Raw genomic sequence first — 15,442 nt, 5'->3', positions numbered from 1 at the left:
TCTCCTCCTTTGTCAGTCGTTCTTCCATCCATCCTTTTCTTATATTCAGGAGGTTTTTCATCCTCTCTGCATCTCTCATTCCTCTTTCCTTAGAGGTTCTCTCTGTGTTTCATGAAATATTGATTCTGGCCCAGTGCGGGTTCTTGCCACATGAATCTGCTGTTTTCAGACATGGTAACTTTATTTAAAGAAATTGTTGTACTCTGATAAGCTAACAGGACTTTACCTGGTTCTGTTGTGCTGTTTGTGTTTCCAGCCTGAGTGTTACGTTGTTCTGATCCGGTTTCCTGCAGACATATAACCAAGGTCATATTTGCTTGTTCTCTGGCAGGGTGGGGCATCCCAGCACCCCATCGGGGACGGGTCAGGATGGCGAGGAGAACCCGGCGGTGCTGGCCGAGAACTGTTTCAGGGAGCTGCTGGGCCGAGCAGCTTATGGCAACATGAAGAATGCCGTCCGACCTGTGTTGGTGTGAGTACCTGAGCTACACCAGTTTAATGTTTAGTTCTGTTTCAGGTCATTGAAGTTTTCAGACATTTGTTCTGCGCAGCTCTCTTGAGGTCCCACCACAGAATTTGAATTGAGGCTGAGCAATGGACTTTAACTGGGCCATTGCAGCACCTTCATTCTTTTCTTTTTCAGCCATTCTGCTGTAGGTTAGCTGCAGTGTTCAGGATGATTGTCCTGATGATGACCCAGTTTGGGTCGGGCTTCAGCTGTTGGGCGGACAACCCCACATTTTACTCTAGAAGGTTCTTGGTGTACAGAAGTACACCAGTTCATGACTACAGGGTGACCAGATCCTTCAAATTGAGCCCAGAGCATCATCCCTCCACCACTGTGTAGGACAGTTATGAGGTATTTATGCTGCCCTGGTTGTCTCCAAACATGATGCTCTGCTTTATGGCCAAACATCTCTCACCTGTCTAAAAGACATTGCTACAGAAGAGCTTCATTCAGATACAGCTTTGGAAGCCTAATATGGAGAGAAGAGACTTGTTCCTTCAGTCCTTCACATAATCTATACATCTAATTGTCCTGCCATGAACTTTAACCTTTACCATGCTAGCTGAGGCCAGTAGAGTCTGAGTCAGAGATCCTGGATTGTCGTATTTTCACTGAACACTGTGCGGTTGGATTTGAAATGTTTTCTGCTTCTGAAGAGGCCTTTCTCCCTGTAGAATGATGGCCTTATAACCTTCCCAGATCAACAGGCGGCAGCAGGTCCGTCTTTAAGGTCATCGCTGATGTCTTTCCACACAGCTGTATGCTACTGAGCAGCAAACTGCCCAAACCCCTGCTTTAATAGAAACGGTCACACTGATGATGATCAGGTATTTAATGCATCTGACCTGACTACTACTTTCACTCCTAAATGATTATTCGGAGCTGGATGTCGTTCATTTGTTCTAGATATAAAAATGTTTGGCAGACATTCTGGTAAATAAGAAAGAAAACCATAGAGAAAACTGTAACACAAGTCAACAATAGGGAATAAATGAATTACAGCTGAAGAAAACCCAAATTATTTCTGTCAGTCTTGACTTGTTGGTGAAAAAGTCAAATAAGACTCCCTGTTATTCCTTTTATGACTTTATTAAATATTTCCATGTTCGTGTATCCTGGAGTGACACATTTAGCCTAAATATGTAACTCAGGCTTGCAAATTAAGTCAAGACGGGAGCTTTTAATGCTGCTATTACAATCAGTTTTGTATTATTATTGTAGCAGCTTGACAGCTACTTCAGAAACATTCACTCATTTCTTTCTTTATTCAAAGCTTTTTCCACTTTTTCTTACGTGCTTTTCTCTTGATAACCAGCTGACCTTTTATGGTCAAAGATGTTTAAATTAGTAAAGAAACCAAATAAGGATTTGAGAACGGAACAATTATTATTACTCCGGGTTCAACATTAGAAAAAGGACTACAGTTCTCAAATATAAGTGATGCAAGTAGATGAACTGGAAAGAAGCCACAGCTGGTTAAAGAACAGTTGGTAATTGCACATTACCTGATTTAAGTTGCAGATTATGTACTCTGTCGTGAACATTTGAGCTGTTTAACCAATCAGGCTACAGATCTGCTAAATAATGAGCTGATTTGTTGTGTATATATTGAGTATTTAGAGGTATTGCTGTCTTTTTTAGAATCCAGATAACAATACTTTTTGGAAAACTATGCTACAACTTTATTCAGGATGCTTTCTGCAACTGCCCTGCATATTTCTTCTTTAAAGTAATGTGTCAAGAGGGACCGGGCACACATCCCTGAGGGACCTCTGTATGAGTAGTATCTTAAAACTAAGCACAAACTCTTATTTATTGTTTTTTTTTTTAAATCAGCTTGATTTTGTGTGAAAACAGCTCAAGGAAAAAAACTTCAGCAGCAGCGATCGTCAGTTATAGGATTGTTAACGCAGCTTATTGGCTCTTTATTTAGCTTTTCTAAAAAGTCTGCTTAGCAACACGTTCATGAAGCTGGAGCCAGATTATAGTCATGTTATCTTTCCTGCTTCAGTAAATAATAAAATCTCCTCAGCCTCTGCAGTAACGGTGAAATAACCTTGTGAATCAGAGGCTGTTTCCTGGTTCAGAACTTCTCTGTTCTGTCTTCTGTTCGCTGCTTTTGCACTTCATGCTTCATGGGGTTCAGTTTTGGACCTTTTCATTCTTGCATACAGACGAGATGAGGATAAATAGTAAACCTGAACTTGGATTTAATGACCGCTGAGCTTCGTCTTCCTGCCTGAATCCACCAATCATGATATTCTGTCCATCCATCTGCAGAAGTCTGATTGCACCTCCTCTTCATCCTAGGTTCTCCTGCAGCATTCATCTCTTTCGTCTCTTTAGTTCGCTGTTGACTTCCCTCTTTGTTTCTAACCAGACGGTTTATTCAACCATTTTTGATGGGGTGAATAAATGTCTCAATCTGTCTCAAATGGAAAATGATGTCTCCTCCTGATGAGACGTGTTCAAAATGAGACAGAAACCTCTTCATCTTTCTTTCAGCTGGATTCTATGAGCCGTTTCCAATAAGAACCTCAGAGTTTAAAAAATAAACTAAATTAATTAATGGCAAATACCATAGAGTTTTTATGCATTTTTTAAGGAATATTGTGATATTTTTCAGCCTTATTGTGACACCAGTGGGCACATTCAACAAACTAGACCAGCTGAGGAGGAGATATTTAGTGCCTCAAACATGGAAAAATGAAACAATTTCACATTTTCTCATAAGATGAGCTGGTCTAGAAGAAACGATGTCAACAAGTTCAACCATTTTCTCTTAATCGCAGCATATTTAAAGAAAACTGCAAGCAATAAGTTAACCTTTTGACTCTGTTAAGGGGTTAAAATAGGAGCACTACTTTAAATGGGAGTTTAATCACAACAATGGAGAAATGTTAGAGAAAATGTAATTAGCATCAAGGTGAAGAACATTTTAATGTAAAGAAATTACTAAAATATAAAAAACGTCAGGAAATGAAAAAGGAATTATCGAAATAAATGGAGAAAAATATTTTAAAAATTATACCGAAAAAATAAAGTAGGAAAGACGTTTGATTTTGTCAGTTTTAGGTGTGCAGCATTAGAAGGGCTTTGGTTCATATTCTGATTTAAAGCCAGCAACAAATTGGTCATTAATTTGGTTCCTGCATGCCTTTATTTCACCTCCTGACGTCTCTCATCTGTTCTGCTGTCATCCAGTCAGTTTTTATCTGAGGTGCGACACTTGATGCGGGAGGTCTACACTCACACTCTCACACTCACACACACACACACACACACACACACACACACAGTTCAGCCCTTGAAGACTGCTGCAGTGTGTCATTCTCACACTAACACTTTATTACTGTAAGTGTTTGAGTCCAGCCCACTATGGAAGCAAATCGTTACCATATTTCAAATGAAAAAGCATTTTCAGAAATGCTTTTTCATTTTAAGAATGTGGCTGCATTGTTTGACTCATAAATGAAATTAGTAATCAATAATCCTATTTGCATTTTAATTTTCTTCTTCAAGGCTGCTCATTCTTTCACTTAATTAAAATGAAAAAGACTTTTGAGATTTATTTTTCAAAATGTACCCCAGCAAATAGATACCAAAATTCAATTTGAAATGTAAAATTTGAAAATGAAAAAGCATTTCCAGAAATGCTTTTTCATTTTAAGAATGTGGCTGCATTGTTTGACCCATAAATAAAATTAGTAATCAATCATCCTATTTGCATTTTCTTCTTCACGACTGCACATTTTATGCCATAATCAAAAAGAAAACAAAGCAGACATTGCTTTTTCGTTTTTGTGCTCTGCCCGCAAAGTACTGCCCAGAACTCGAAAACGAAAAAGCATTCCGAGCTGCGGGCGCAGAAGAGTGACGTCAGCAGCCGCTCTTCCTCAGCTCCCTGCTGACCGAGCTACCCATCTTGTTCGGTAGGAGGCGCTTTGCACGTCTGCATTGCATTACATTGCAAACGTGCCGAGAAATTGATTGAATTGCAGCAGGACCGAGCTCAATTTGTGGCAGTGGCAGGCAGAACTGGTAGTTCCAGTGGCAGGCTGTGGCATCCTTGTGGCCTGGGAGATTCAGCGTGTTTTTAACCATTTATTTATATTTTTCTGTGAGTGACGATTCAGAATAGCCGCTCATGCTCTATAATAAACCGGTTGTTTGTGCAATAAGTCTTCGTCATCCTTTCAACACGTCACACAAACACATAGTGCTATTTATTTTCCATGTCAAGTAAATACAATCACCTTATGTTATGGGTTTAAAGCTGTTTATTAAATAATAATCAATAATGAAATCATTATTTAAAGGTAACAAGCTATAACAACAATGACATCCTGTTTGTCGATAATCAGCATCAGCTTCCACAAAAACAGCGGCAACCGCATTGGCAAGCTTTTACGGCCGGTCTGGCACCTTCTGGCATCCTCGCGGAATCCCGTGCCACCCTGTGGCAGGCTGTGGCAGTTCCTATTCTGAATCGTCACTCACAGAAAAATATAAATAAATGGTTAAAAACACGCTGAATCTCCCAGGCCACAAGGATGCCACAGCCTGCCACTGGAACTACCAGTTCTGCCTGCCACTGCCACAAATTGAGCTCGGCCCTGCTGCAATTCAATCAATTTCTCGGCACGTTTGCAATGTAATGCAATGCAGATGTGCAAAGCGCCCCCTACCGAACAAGATGGGTAGCTCGGTCAGCAGGGAGCTGAGGAAGAGCGGCTGCTGACGTCACTCTTCTGCGCCCGCTGCTCGGAATGCTTTTTCGTTTTCGAGTTCTGGGCAGTATTTTGCGGGCAGACCACAAAAACGAAAAAGCAATGTCTGCTTTGTTTTCTTTTTGATTGTGGCATAAAATGTGCAGTCATGAAGAAGAAAATGCAAATAGGAAAAAGCATTTATGGAAATGCTTTTTCATTTTTAAATTTTACATTTCAAATTGAATTTTGGTATCTATTTGCTGGGGTACATTTTGAAAAATAAATCTCAAAAGTCTTTTTCATTTTAATTAAGTGAAAGAATGAGCAGCCTTGAAGAAGAAAATTAAATGCAAATAGGATTATTGATAACTAATTTCATTTATGAGTCAAACAATGCAGCCACATTCTTAAAATGAAAAAGCATTTCTGAAAATGCTTTTTCATTTGAAATATGGTAACGATTTGCTTCCATAGGCCACAAGTTCAGTTTTACGTCTGGCTCGAAGCATGGTCTCGTTGGCATCCTGCGCCCCCTACAGGCCAGTCAGAGCTGTGTCGTCAGGCTGCTCTAATGCAGGTTGACTGTTTTTAGAGAAAAGCTGACAGGCTCAACATCAGAGCTCAGTGGTGATGCCTGGACTTGAAAGAATTTGAACTCAGGCTGAATGTTGAAAAGCTCCAGATATTTCCTCCCAATTTCTTTCTTGCATTTTATCCTCTTAAATGTCTTAAAAAGGAGTTTTAATGAATTTAGGAGTTATGCTTTCCGCTTGCAGATGCTCTGTAACAATCAAGAAAACCCGCTGCAGTCTAGGCTTGGGTTTAATTGTTGCAGGCATAATAAACCTGGTTGAAGTACTCTCAGTAATTACAAGTGATGGTGCCTCATGTTAGCTTCTCCTCAGGTCAGAGAGAACTTTCTGCCTCAGATGAAGCAGTTTCAGAGTCTTGTTTAATGGTTTTTGGGATTATGAAGCAGGAGAAGGATGGCAGGAACGGGTCTTCATCTGCAGTAATGAAGATGTTCTGTTGGGTTGATTGACTGGTCCATCTACTGTGGTCATTAGATTTTATTTATGACCCAAAGAACAACATCCTGGACACAAGTGGCAAAAATTATCATTACATTAAAATGCCCAGGGTCTGCTGCCTGAACATCCCAATCGTTGGTTTTCAGGCACGACTTAATTAAATTTAAATATCGTATTTTTTTTTTTTTACCTTCTGACCTTCATGTGTTGAATGAATGACTTTGTTTGTTCTCTTCTGGTGTCTTTACTCTTGAAGACCTTTCGTCAGCCTAAGACTTCAGACTGAACGTGGATGGTCTTTGCACAGTCTTGCCGTCAGACACGCTGAGCTACCATTTGCATGTGAGATATGATGGATTATGGAGGGTTTTAGTACAGCAGACTTCCTTATTAAGGTCATGGGTTTTTTTTATTATGGTGGCGGTGGTGTGTATATTTTAACTCATAACCTGCGTTCACTGCTGGGGCTTGGTCATTAGGAATTGGTGTATAAATATAGGAGGGGCCTCTATAGACGGTAATAAAGAAATAAATGCATGAACATTTTTCCTTTTTGTTCAGCCAACGTTGCGACTGGTCTGATTTTAGCTGTAGGATGGATTTTACACTGAAATCCAGAGTTAAATAGGAAACCAAAATGAATCCCAGGTTTCAATCACTGAACTTGATTCTTGCCAGGAAGAATTAAATTAATTAGCTAATGTTGAGGTTTATTTTAGGTGAGGCCACAGTTCAGCACAGACTCAATCCACAGAGCCAACTCTACCCAGAAATGTGTTTTCCTTATAAATGGGGCTCCTTTAAAAGCATAAATCTCTAAACCTTTTGCAACAAGGACCAAAATTGCAGTACTTGGCTCTTGGGTCCATATTTTCTGTTTAATTACAAAAGTAAAATCATTTTATTAATGAAACAAAGTAGAGAAGAAAAAAATATTGTAGGTCCATAAGAGTTTCAGATGTTAAACTTGTTAAAAGAAAAGTGCACAGTTTACTTACTTTATGGGTCGAATGTTTTCTATTTTAATTGGGCTATAAAATGTTTTTAGTCTTTTTCCAGCTACAACAGTAAGAAGTTTAATTAAGGGCTCTGACCAAGTCTGTTTTGAATAAAAAGTCATAGGATGTTTGTGGCCCTGCTTACTATGATAATAAAATCAAACCAAACAAAACTTGGCTAATAAAAGAAAAATACTTTTTTTTTTCACAACATTTTCCAAATAAGAAGATATAAATCTGTCAGTCATAAAAAATTACAAAAAGGCTCCATCTACTTGAGCTCTGTTTGCTGGAGGGCCAAATTTGTACCATTCTTGGACTGCGGTCAGGGGCCACACAGAAGGAGGCCCCTGATGTTTAAGGGAAAACAACCAGGCTTCAGTGGTTGCATTGGTATTTAAAATGTAAAAGGAATGTAATAAGAGCTCTGCTGAAGGAGATTTTCCAAACCAACCATCTCCTGATGGGTCATGGAAAGCAGGATGGTGTCCTCATCCTGAATCTGTCATTTCTTGATAACTTGAACCTTACCTGGCTTTGGCTCAAGCCTGCAGGGTAGTATGATGAGAGACGTTTCTCACCAAAAAGGAACCCGATACTGATGGTGTGGTTCGCTCTCTAGTTTGATTTCATCTACAGAAACGAACCGCACCAACGGCGGGGGAGGCGAACCAACATCCTAATGTATATGTAGTTGTTGCCACCCTAAAAAGTGCCTTGAAGAAGCTCTTTCCTGGTGGACCTTTTTTCCAACAGGTTTTCTGTGGCTGTCTATGATTATTAAGGAACGTCTGGTGGTACAGTTTCTCTTTCACACATTTTTCCGTTTTGCATTCCCAGCAGACCCGCGCACAGATTAAACTGTGATGTATGCTGGCTTGTTGAAACACTGTGAATATTAAAGGCATTCATGACTGAAGCCTCGTGGAGAATACTAACGGCGTGAAAGCAGCCGCACGGCGCAGAGTGTTTCCATTTCTGCAGCCCAGCCTTTCATTTTTTTCTCCATTAAACAGCTGCCGTTTCTCTGCCTGCGTGTCTGAGGGTGAAACCAGTTTGTCCTCCTGCAGAACTCCTGCAGGCAGCAGCAGGAGGAGGAGGAGGACGATGGGGGGCATCTTCAGACTATAAATAGCAAGGATTGGGGTTAACAGGGAGGAGGACTGTTTTGGGGGGTTTGGATTGACGTCATTATCAAGAAGTGTTCTCATAAGAGCAGCTTCCAATCCTCTTTAATGCTCTCCTCCACCTCTTCTTTTCCCTTCCTTTTGTTCCTGTCTTTTTGCTGCTTCATCTTTTTTCTCTTTTCTCATCCCCTGTCGTCTTCTTTTTTCCTCTAATACCCGATTTATGGTTTCATCTTTCTGCTTTGACTCTACTTTCAAAGCTTTGTAGCATTCTTATCTTCCTTTGGGCTCAAATGGTGTTTTGCAAACATTTTTTCTCAAAGACGGGAGAAAAAGAGCAGCACCACCTGTTTTTATCACACGATGTTCCTATATTGTCAAAAAGAGAAGGAAGTCGAGGTCCTCCTCATCAGACAGCAGTGATGTTCTGCTCCGATTAAAGACCGTGAACCAGCACCCTGATCCATCAATAAGCCACCAGCTGAGCTGAATCTGACATCTTTCATCACTGCAGCCAGAAGATGATGGGTGAAGCAACCTCAGGTCTCTCTGTGTCTTTATTGAACAGCCGTGTTATTTAAAAAAAGCTCCTGTAAACCGCAGGATACAGATTGGATACTGGAATATTGCCACAGTTTGCACCAGGGATGCACGATATATTGGTGCTGACGTCAGTATCGGCCTGTCTCAGCCATTTTCTAACACATCGTACCAGTCCCATAAGTTAAACTGGGCCGATATTAACAACCGATGTTTGTTTCCATCTTGTTGCCATTTGTGTTTCTGGAGGGGGAGGCGGTTGGTCATGTGATGGTGATTCAGCACAGGATTGTGGATGTTTAACTGAAGCAGAGAAGGGATGTGAGTGGTGTGGTCATTTTGTCATGGTGTTGAAAGGGTAGGGAAAAATATGTCATATCAGTTATCGGTCATAACAGCGATATTAATGTGGAACATTGATATCGGCCCAAATTATGATATCTGTGCATTCCTAGTCTGCACCAACAGGTAGTCTACCAGGACAAGCTTGCTTATGATATTATTAGTATAATTACTCAGTTTCATTTAGAGCCTTTTTAAGGTTTTTTAAAGCAGTTTTAACCTTTTTTTTTCTAAATATTTAACAAAGCGGTGCTTTTCTTTCATGGCATTAGCAGATCGGCAAGCAAACAGAAGGTTTCTGACGTTGCTAACCTCGGTATCCTGGTGGCTGCGTCCACAGCCTCCAAACTGGTTCAGTGTCTATGCTCCGTTCACCACAGTGTTGGGAAACACCACAGCGACACATGGAACATGGAACCTGATCGTGTCCTTCAGGATTCATGGACCACTGGTAGGGATGCTACAGGAAAACTGCTGGTGCCCGGAGCTTCAGCTTGGTCGTACCTGACCGGCTTCCGGCCTGTCGGAAAGTTAACCCAATTTTCCTTCAGATCGGTAAAGCTCCATCAGGGAGCACTAACAACACTCTTCGGTTTGGATGCTGTGACTGAGTGAAGAAGACTCGGCGAGGTGTTCACAATCACATGGAAAAATGACAATGCATCGGTAAATCTTTGCATGAGGAAATGTTCAAATGTCAGTGTCTGATCTTGTTTTTCATTTATCTCTGGAAAAGCAGCTGATTTACATGCAGATAAAAAACTCATTAAATCAAAGTTGTTTAATAAAAGTGTGTTTTACTGAGGAAACGGTAAGTTCCCCCTAACCAACTCCACTCTAATAAGACCCTAAAACATCTCCGTTACAGTTTGGTCTTTGTATTAAATTACGGCATCACATCTGCTAATATAAATAATTAAGGACCTATCAGAAAGACGATCAAAATATTTTTAAATGCTGGTTTCATATTTTTAGATATTGTTGCAAAAACAAATCTGCATCAAAACGTTACGTATTTCCGAGATCAGAAACTGGCTTAAGGATTCGAATTCATGCATTTAAACTATAAGTTTAAGTTTATCCTATGTTTGGACTATTGCTTTTTAAGTTGATCTTAATGCTTTAATTGTGCATCTTTAATCTTTTTGCTGGCACTATTTTTACTTTTGGCACTATTTTAGATTTTATAATGAATAAAATGTAGGTGTTTAATTAATTTCTTTAGCTGATGTGACACGGTCCATGTTGACCCTGTAAAATAGTCTGAAACTTGTTGGTTGAAGCTAATTTCATTCCCTTACAGTTTATGCATCAAAACGAAAGTATTTCTTTCACCCAGTTTGTTTCAAATGACCTCATAGTCCAGAATGTGCTGACTCTTTATATTTGGCCGCGTTATTTTTCCTTTAGGTTTTGATGAAGGTTCTCTGGCATGAAGCACTCTGGATGTATAAAAACTGTAGAAGAGTCCAGCAGCAGCTTTGTCCACTCATGGTTCAAAAACTCGTTTATTACATAGTGACTGCTGGTTTGAGGCTTGAGGAGTGATGCTGCGGGCTCCCCCAGATCCCCGGACAAGGCCGGCATTGCCATAGCAACCAGTGACTCAGCATCTTATGGGTCTCGAGCATGTAGCGAATACTTCCCAGGGCTAACAGGAGGAAGTTGATGTTTGATGGATTTTCAGGCCGAAGCTGCAGCCTTCAGATTCTTTTTTGAAATGTTCTAGTTGAGGATTTCTATTTCTTTTATTTTTTTAAAATAATGAACTCATGGAAGTCAATGCTGCTTTGACTGACATAAAGCCTCGTTAGTTCAGGTAGCTACTCAGTTTGATGGAGTCTGTAGTTCAGCAGCGACTTGGAGGCTCTGCTGGTTCGACCCGTTATGAGACTGAAAGAAGGCCCGCGTCTTTAGACTGTCAGGCATGAATAAAGGGATGAATGTGTCTCTGTATGTCTGTGGATGAAAGTATGGATGTTATCCATGACCCTCTGGCCCTCTCTGCAGCTCTGAGTCGTCCCTAAAGCGATAACCTTAAAGTCCTAAAATAACTGAAAGCAGCAGTTGCAATAAGAAGCAGAAACTGTCCTGTAGTGTTAAAAACAAGCTGCGTGAAAGCACCTTGCTGACGTCCTGTACAGACGGTAAAACCTCTGCTTCAGCCTGGTTTTTCAGCCTGGTTTTTCAGCCTGGTTTTCCAGCCTGGTTTTTCAGCCTGGTTTTTCAGCCTGGTTTTTCAGCCTGGTTTTCCAGCCTGGTTTTCCAGCCTGGTTTTTCAGCCTGGTTTTCCAGCCTGGTTTTTCAGCCTGGTTTTCCAGCCTGCATTCAGAACAGCTGTGACCTCTGCAGGATTTGGACTAACAGGAATCCCCAAAAACACAATGTTTGCATAAAAACTCTTATAAATATGCAGAAATATTACAGTAACCAATGTTGACGTGACAAAGTTACTCACAGCTTGATTCTTTGGTGCCTTCAATGTTTTTTCCAGATAATAAATATTTAATCTTAGCTATTTAAAAAATAATAATAATAATGGTTATTATGTAATGTCATCATTTATTTGTAGACATGATTTCCTAAATGTCACATAGCCTTCCAAAAAACATTTAATTTTATTTTCTTTCATTTCTTATTAATATATTCATTCATGTGAAATGAAGTGATGAAGCATCGTTTCCATAAAATGGTTTCTTCCATGTTAATAATGTGTTTATAGGATTTACTAAAAGTTTAACGTGTCTCTTGGTTTGTTTTTTCTGAGAACGTTTAGCTTTAGAGTTTTTTTTCTATAAATAACACTATTTTCTTTGTATAAATAGAGAGAAATAAATGGCAGTTACCTCAGTAGGATTTAACTCCTTTGAGCCTACATCTTTTTAAACAGTGTTACCTCTTATAAAAGCTTATTGACACATATATGTTTGTTCCTGATGGAGAGAATGAGGCATTTCCTAAACTAACATGATTGTTTTCTGTTTTGTATAATCTTTCCCATTTGCAGGTTAATGTTGCTGTTTGTTCCTGTTGCCGATTAATCCAACATGTTTCCTGCAGCTTTGTGTGTTTGCAGAACAATATAAATAAATATTTGTATAATAAAAGGTTCCTCCTATAGATGAGTTTACTCTGAAGGCTGCAGGTCAGTTCCTGCAGACAGAACTAAATGTATCCTTCTGGACCTACCCATCCTTCACATCTCCTTCCTGCACCCACACAGTTTATTTTTAAAGCTCTGACCTGGAGCATCTGCTCAGAGAATTGAGCCCCCTCTTGGAGTGGAAGTAACAGGTTCCCTGTGAATACCCACAGAGAGCAGCAGTGGGATGGCACTGATTTTATCTGCTGCTTGTGAAACTGGTCCTCCCCTACATTGTCTTATTATATCAGACTATTATTGTCCATCTCTGCAGAAGAATACAGTTTCATTAAACAGCTGGGCTGCATCATTATAGCTCTGGGATCTATTATTGTTGTGCACAAACACAAACCTTTTCTTATTGCTTCGTCCCTCAAAAGGTTAAAGGCGTCTTCCTGGTTCAACACCACACACTTTGATTTAACAAAGGCATAAAATATGAATGAATGCGACTCTTGACTTGCTGAGATTCAAACCTCTTCAACTATCAAACTAATTTGGGTAAAAATCCTTGAGATGATTTTTCCTGTTCTATATACAAAGAACATTATTATCCAGAGGTGGATGAAACCTGGGAGCAGTTGTTTTCCAGCAGTATAATTACCCCCAACAGCCACCCAAACTGTGTTTTATGTGTACAACCAGGTTGCACAACCTGGTTGTACAACCAGGTTGTGCAACCTGGTTGCTCTCTGAAAAAGATTTAAGTTCAGCATCAAGTCTTTTTGGCAGGAGTCTTTGAGCATAAAGCAGCAATATATTCCCACTGTGCCCTGCAAAAGTTTCCAAAGCTCTCAGATTGTGATGACTTATCTTATCTCCAGCCCTCTCCAGGTAACTCCTGAAACCGAAGATGCTGTAATAAAGTATTAGTTTAAGGGGTTGCACACTGACTCAACGGTTGTTACAGCGTTCTGTTTCTAACATTCTTCCTCCATGTAATTAGTTATTCTGCAGCTTTTTAATGATTTATCACAGAAACCTGTGTTTTTAACAGGTGTGATGCAAACTCTGGCCACAACAGTTAGGAATAAAATAGCTGTTTTTTTTTATTTACTACATTTTATTTCATTCAGTAACAGATAAAATAAACATCACATCTTTTAATCTATCCTTTCTTAAAAAGTGAATGATGAATTAAACTTGGGCCAACCAACCAAACACATCCCTCCTCAAAAAAAGCAAGCAAGAAGGAAGGAAAATAAGGACATTTTTTATAATGCATCCCTCTAATAAGCCACTTTATCTTATCAAACCTTGACAACATGATGTATTAATACTTAAAATCAGTCCAAAATGTCTTTTTAAAGAGATTTATTTCTGGACTTTTGCAGTCACCTGGACCATCACCACCTGTGGGACCCCAATGAGTTTGCGGTGTCCTGCTTCAGAATCATCATGTACTCCATCCAGGTAACATTTATGCAAACCTTTTATATGGCATTCATTATTAAAATACTTCAATATTTCACCCCAGAGTCTTAATGCAGGATATAGGATGTTCTTTCCTGTAGAAAATCAAAGAACATTTATGGTTCATTGATAAAAAAAAAAAAAGTTTCTATGAGAATGTATAATAAAAACACAAACAACATGAACAGAATAGTATTTTAGAACATTATAAACTGTCAACCATCCTGCTTCCTGAGAACCTCCACTGCATTCGGCATTCACTTCCTCTTAGTAGAGGAGCCCATGAGGTTCATATCTGGAGCGACAGGTTGTGGTTAGTCAGCTGGAACCACAGCTATCCTCCTCCTCTTTCTTTAAACGTCTTTGTAAAAATCTGCCAAAAAACAAGATCATTATACTTATTATTTTTATTATTATTATCATTCTTATCATTATTATTGGTAATAATTGATGTACTTGAATACCATTGAACATATGCAATTTATGTATTTAGGAGACATTCTATGGTAAAACTAACAGAAATCATTCATATTCACCATTTATACATTTTATAATTACTATAAGTAGATTAAATTTCTCATAGACTTAATCGTTGTACAGTGTTCTACAAACCTATGGCAAGAATGTGATATATGTTAAGTTATAATTCATTCCTCTTATTTAGCTGTTTAGCACCCCTGCAGGATACCATAGGGAGTCTGTTCATAGCTTCTTGTTTTGAAATTAAATCTTAAATATGTGTCTTTAGTAACCTTAAGAGAACTGGATATTTTCATGCATCTATGTTGGACACAATAATTGTAAATATCGTTCTACTTAACGGTTGCATAAAGACAAACCTGGAGGAGAAGACCAACATGGGGGTGCTGGTCTCCTCGTCTTTGCTCTTTTAGAGAACGCTCTTGCAGTGTAGTTTGTGTTTTTTATCCATGCGTCCTTTATGTCAGAGTTTGTCACTTTGATTTGTTGTGGGAGATTTGCATCTCAAGTGTGAGGAGCCTCTTTGATCTGAAAGTGACAGAAAAAACTCCATGTTTACCCTCCTGAAACAATGTCGAAGATTCTGCCTTCAGAGGTACTGCAGCATTTCTCTGCCTCTACCAAGATGAAATCGATCTTTAAAACGGAGGCTGATGATATTCTGAGATCCATTTCACACACAGCTTTCAGAAAGAGCAGCAGCCAACGTAATGTTTGGTTTCTAAAGCCATCACCTTGAGCCCGTTACTCGAGCCGTCGCCCAGCAGGAAATCAATCACAGACAAACATTGATTTTTTTTTTTTTTTTTGGCTCTCAGCAGGAGGAAACGGCTCAGGATGGCAGTTTTTAATCTCACACTCTTAGAGACAAGAAAGAGGAAATATTTGACCCAAAAACGCCACAGTTAGGGCCTTGATTAACGAAGCACGACCAGCTCAGACATGACTTTGAACAGCGCTCTGAATGTTGGCATTCCTCAATCCTAAAATGATTGTACAATATCAGATATATGTGATAATTACATTCCTTGTGGGTCAGCTCATCCAGTGATCGCAGTTAATCCTTTGTAGCAACCAAGGTCTAACCTTTTATAATGTCTCTGATGGCAGCCGGCGCTGGTTGTGATCCAGTAGTGCTTTTTGTAGCCT

At 39.5% G+C, this 15,442-nt stretch overlaps 1 protein-coding gene across 3 annotated transcripts in view; it reads left to right on the top strand.

The window, feature by feature from the left end:
* efr3a (EFR3 homolog A (S. cerevisiae)) overlaps nt 1–15,442 on the top strand; it is a 122,456-nt gene that overhangs the window by 76,245 nt on the left and 30,769 nt on the right. For all 3 annotated transcript variants that reach the window (XM_047367946.1, XM_047367945.1, XM_047367944.1), the window contains 2 exons: nt 332–472; nt 13,735–13,813. In XM_047367946.1, coding sequence (XP_047223902.1) covers nt 332–472; nt 13,735–13,813 — 220 coding nt within the window. The remainder of the gene's footprint in view (nt 1–331; nt 473–13,734; nt 13,814–15,442) is intronic.

This window comes from Girardinichthys multiradiatus, chromosome 6, assembly GCF_021462225.1.
Source record: "Girardinichthys multiradiatus isolate DD_20200921_A chromosome 6, DD_fGirMul_XY1, whole genome shotgun sequence".
Classification (NCBI taxonomy): Eukaryota; Metazoa; Chordata; class Actinopteri; order Cyprinodontiformes; family Goodeidae; genus Girardinichthys; species Girardinichthys multiradiatus.
This window is presented reverse-complemented; position numbering and strand designations above follow the sequence as displayed.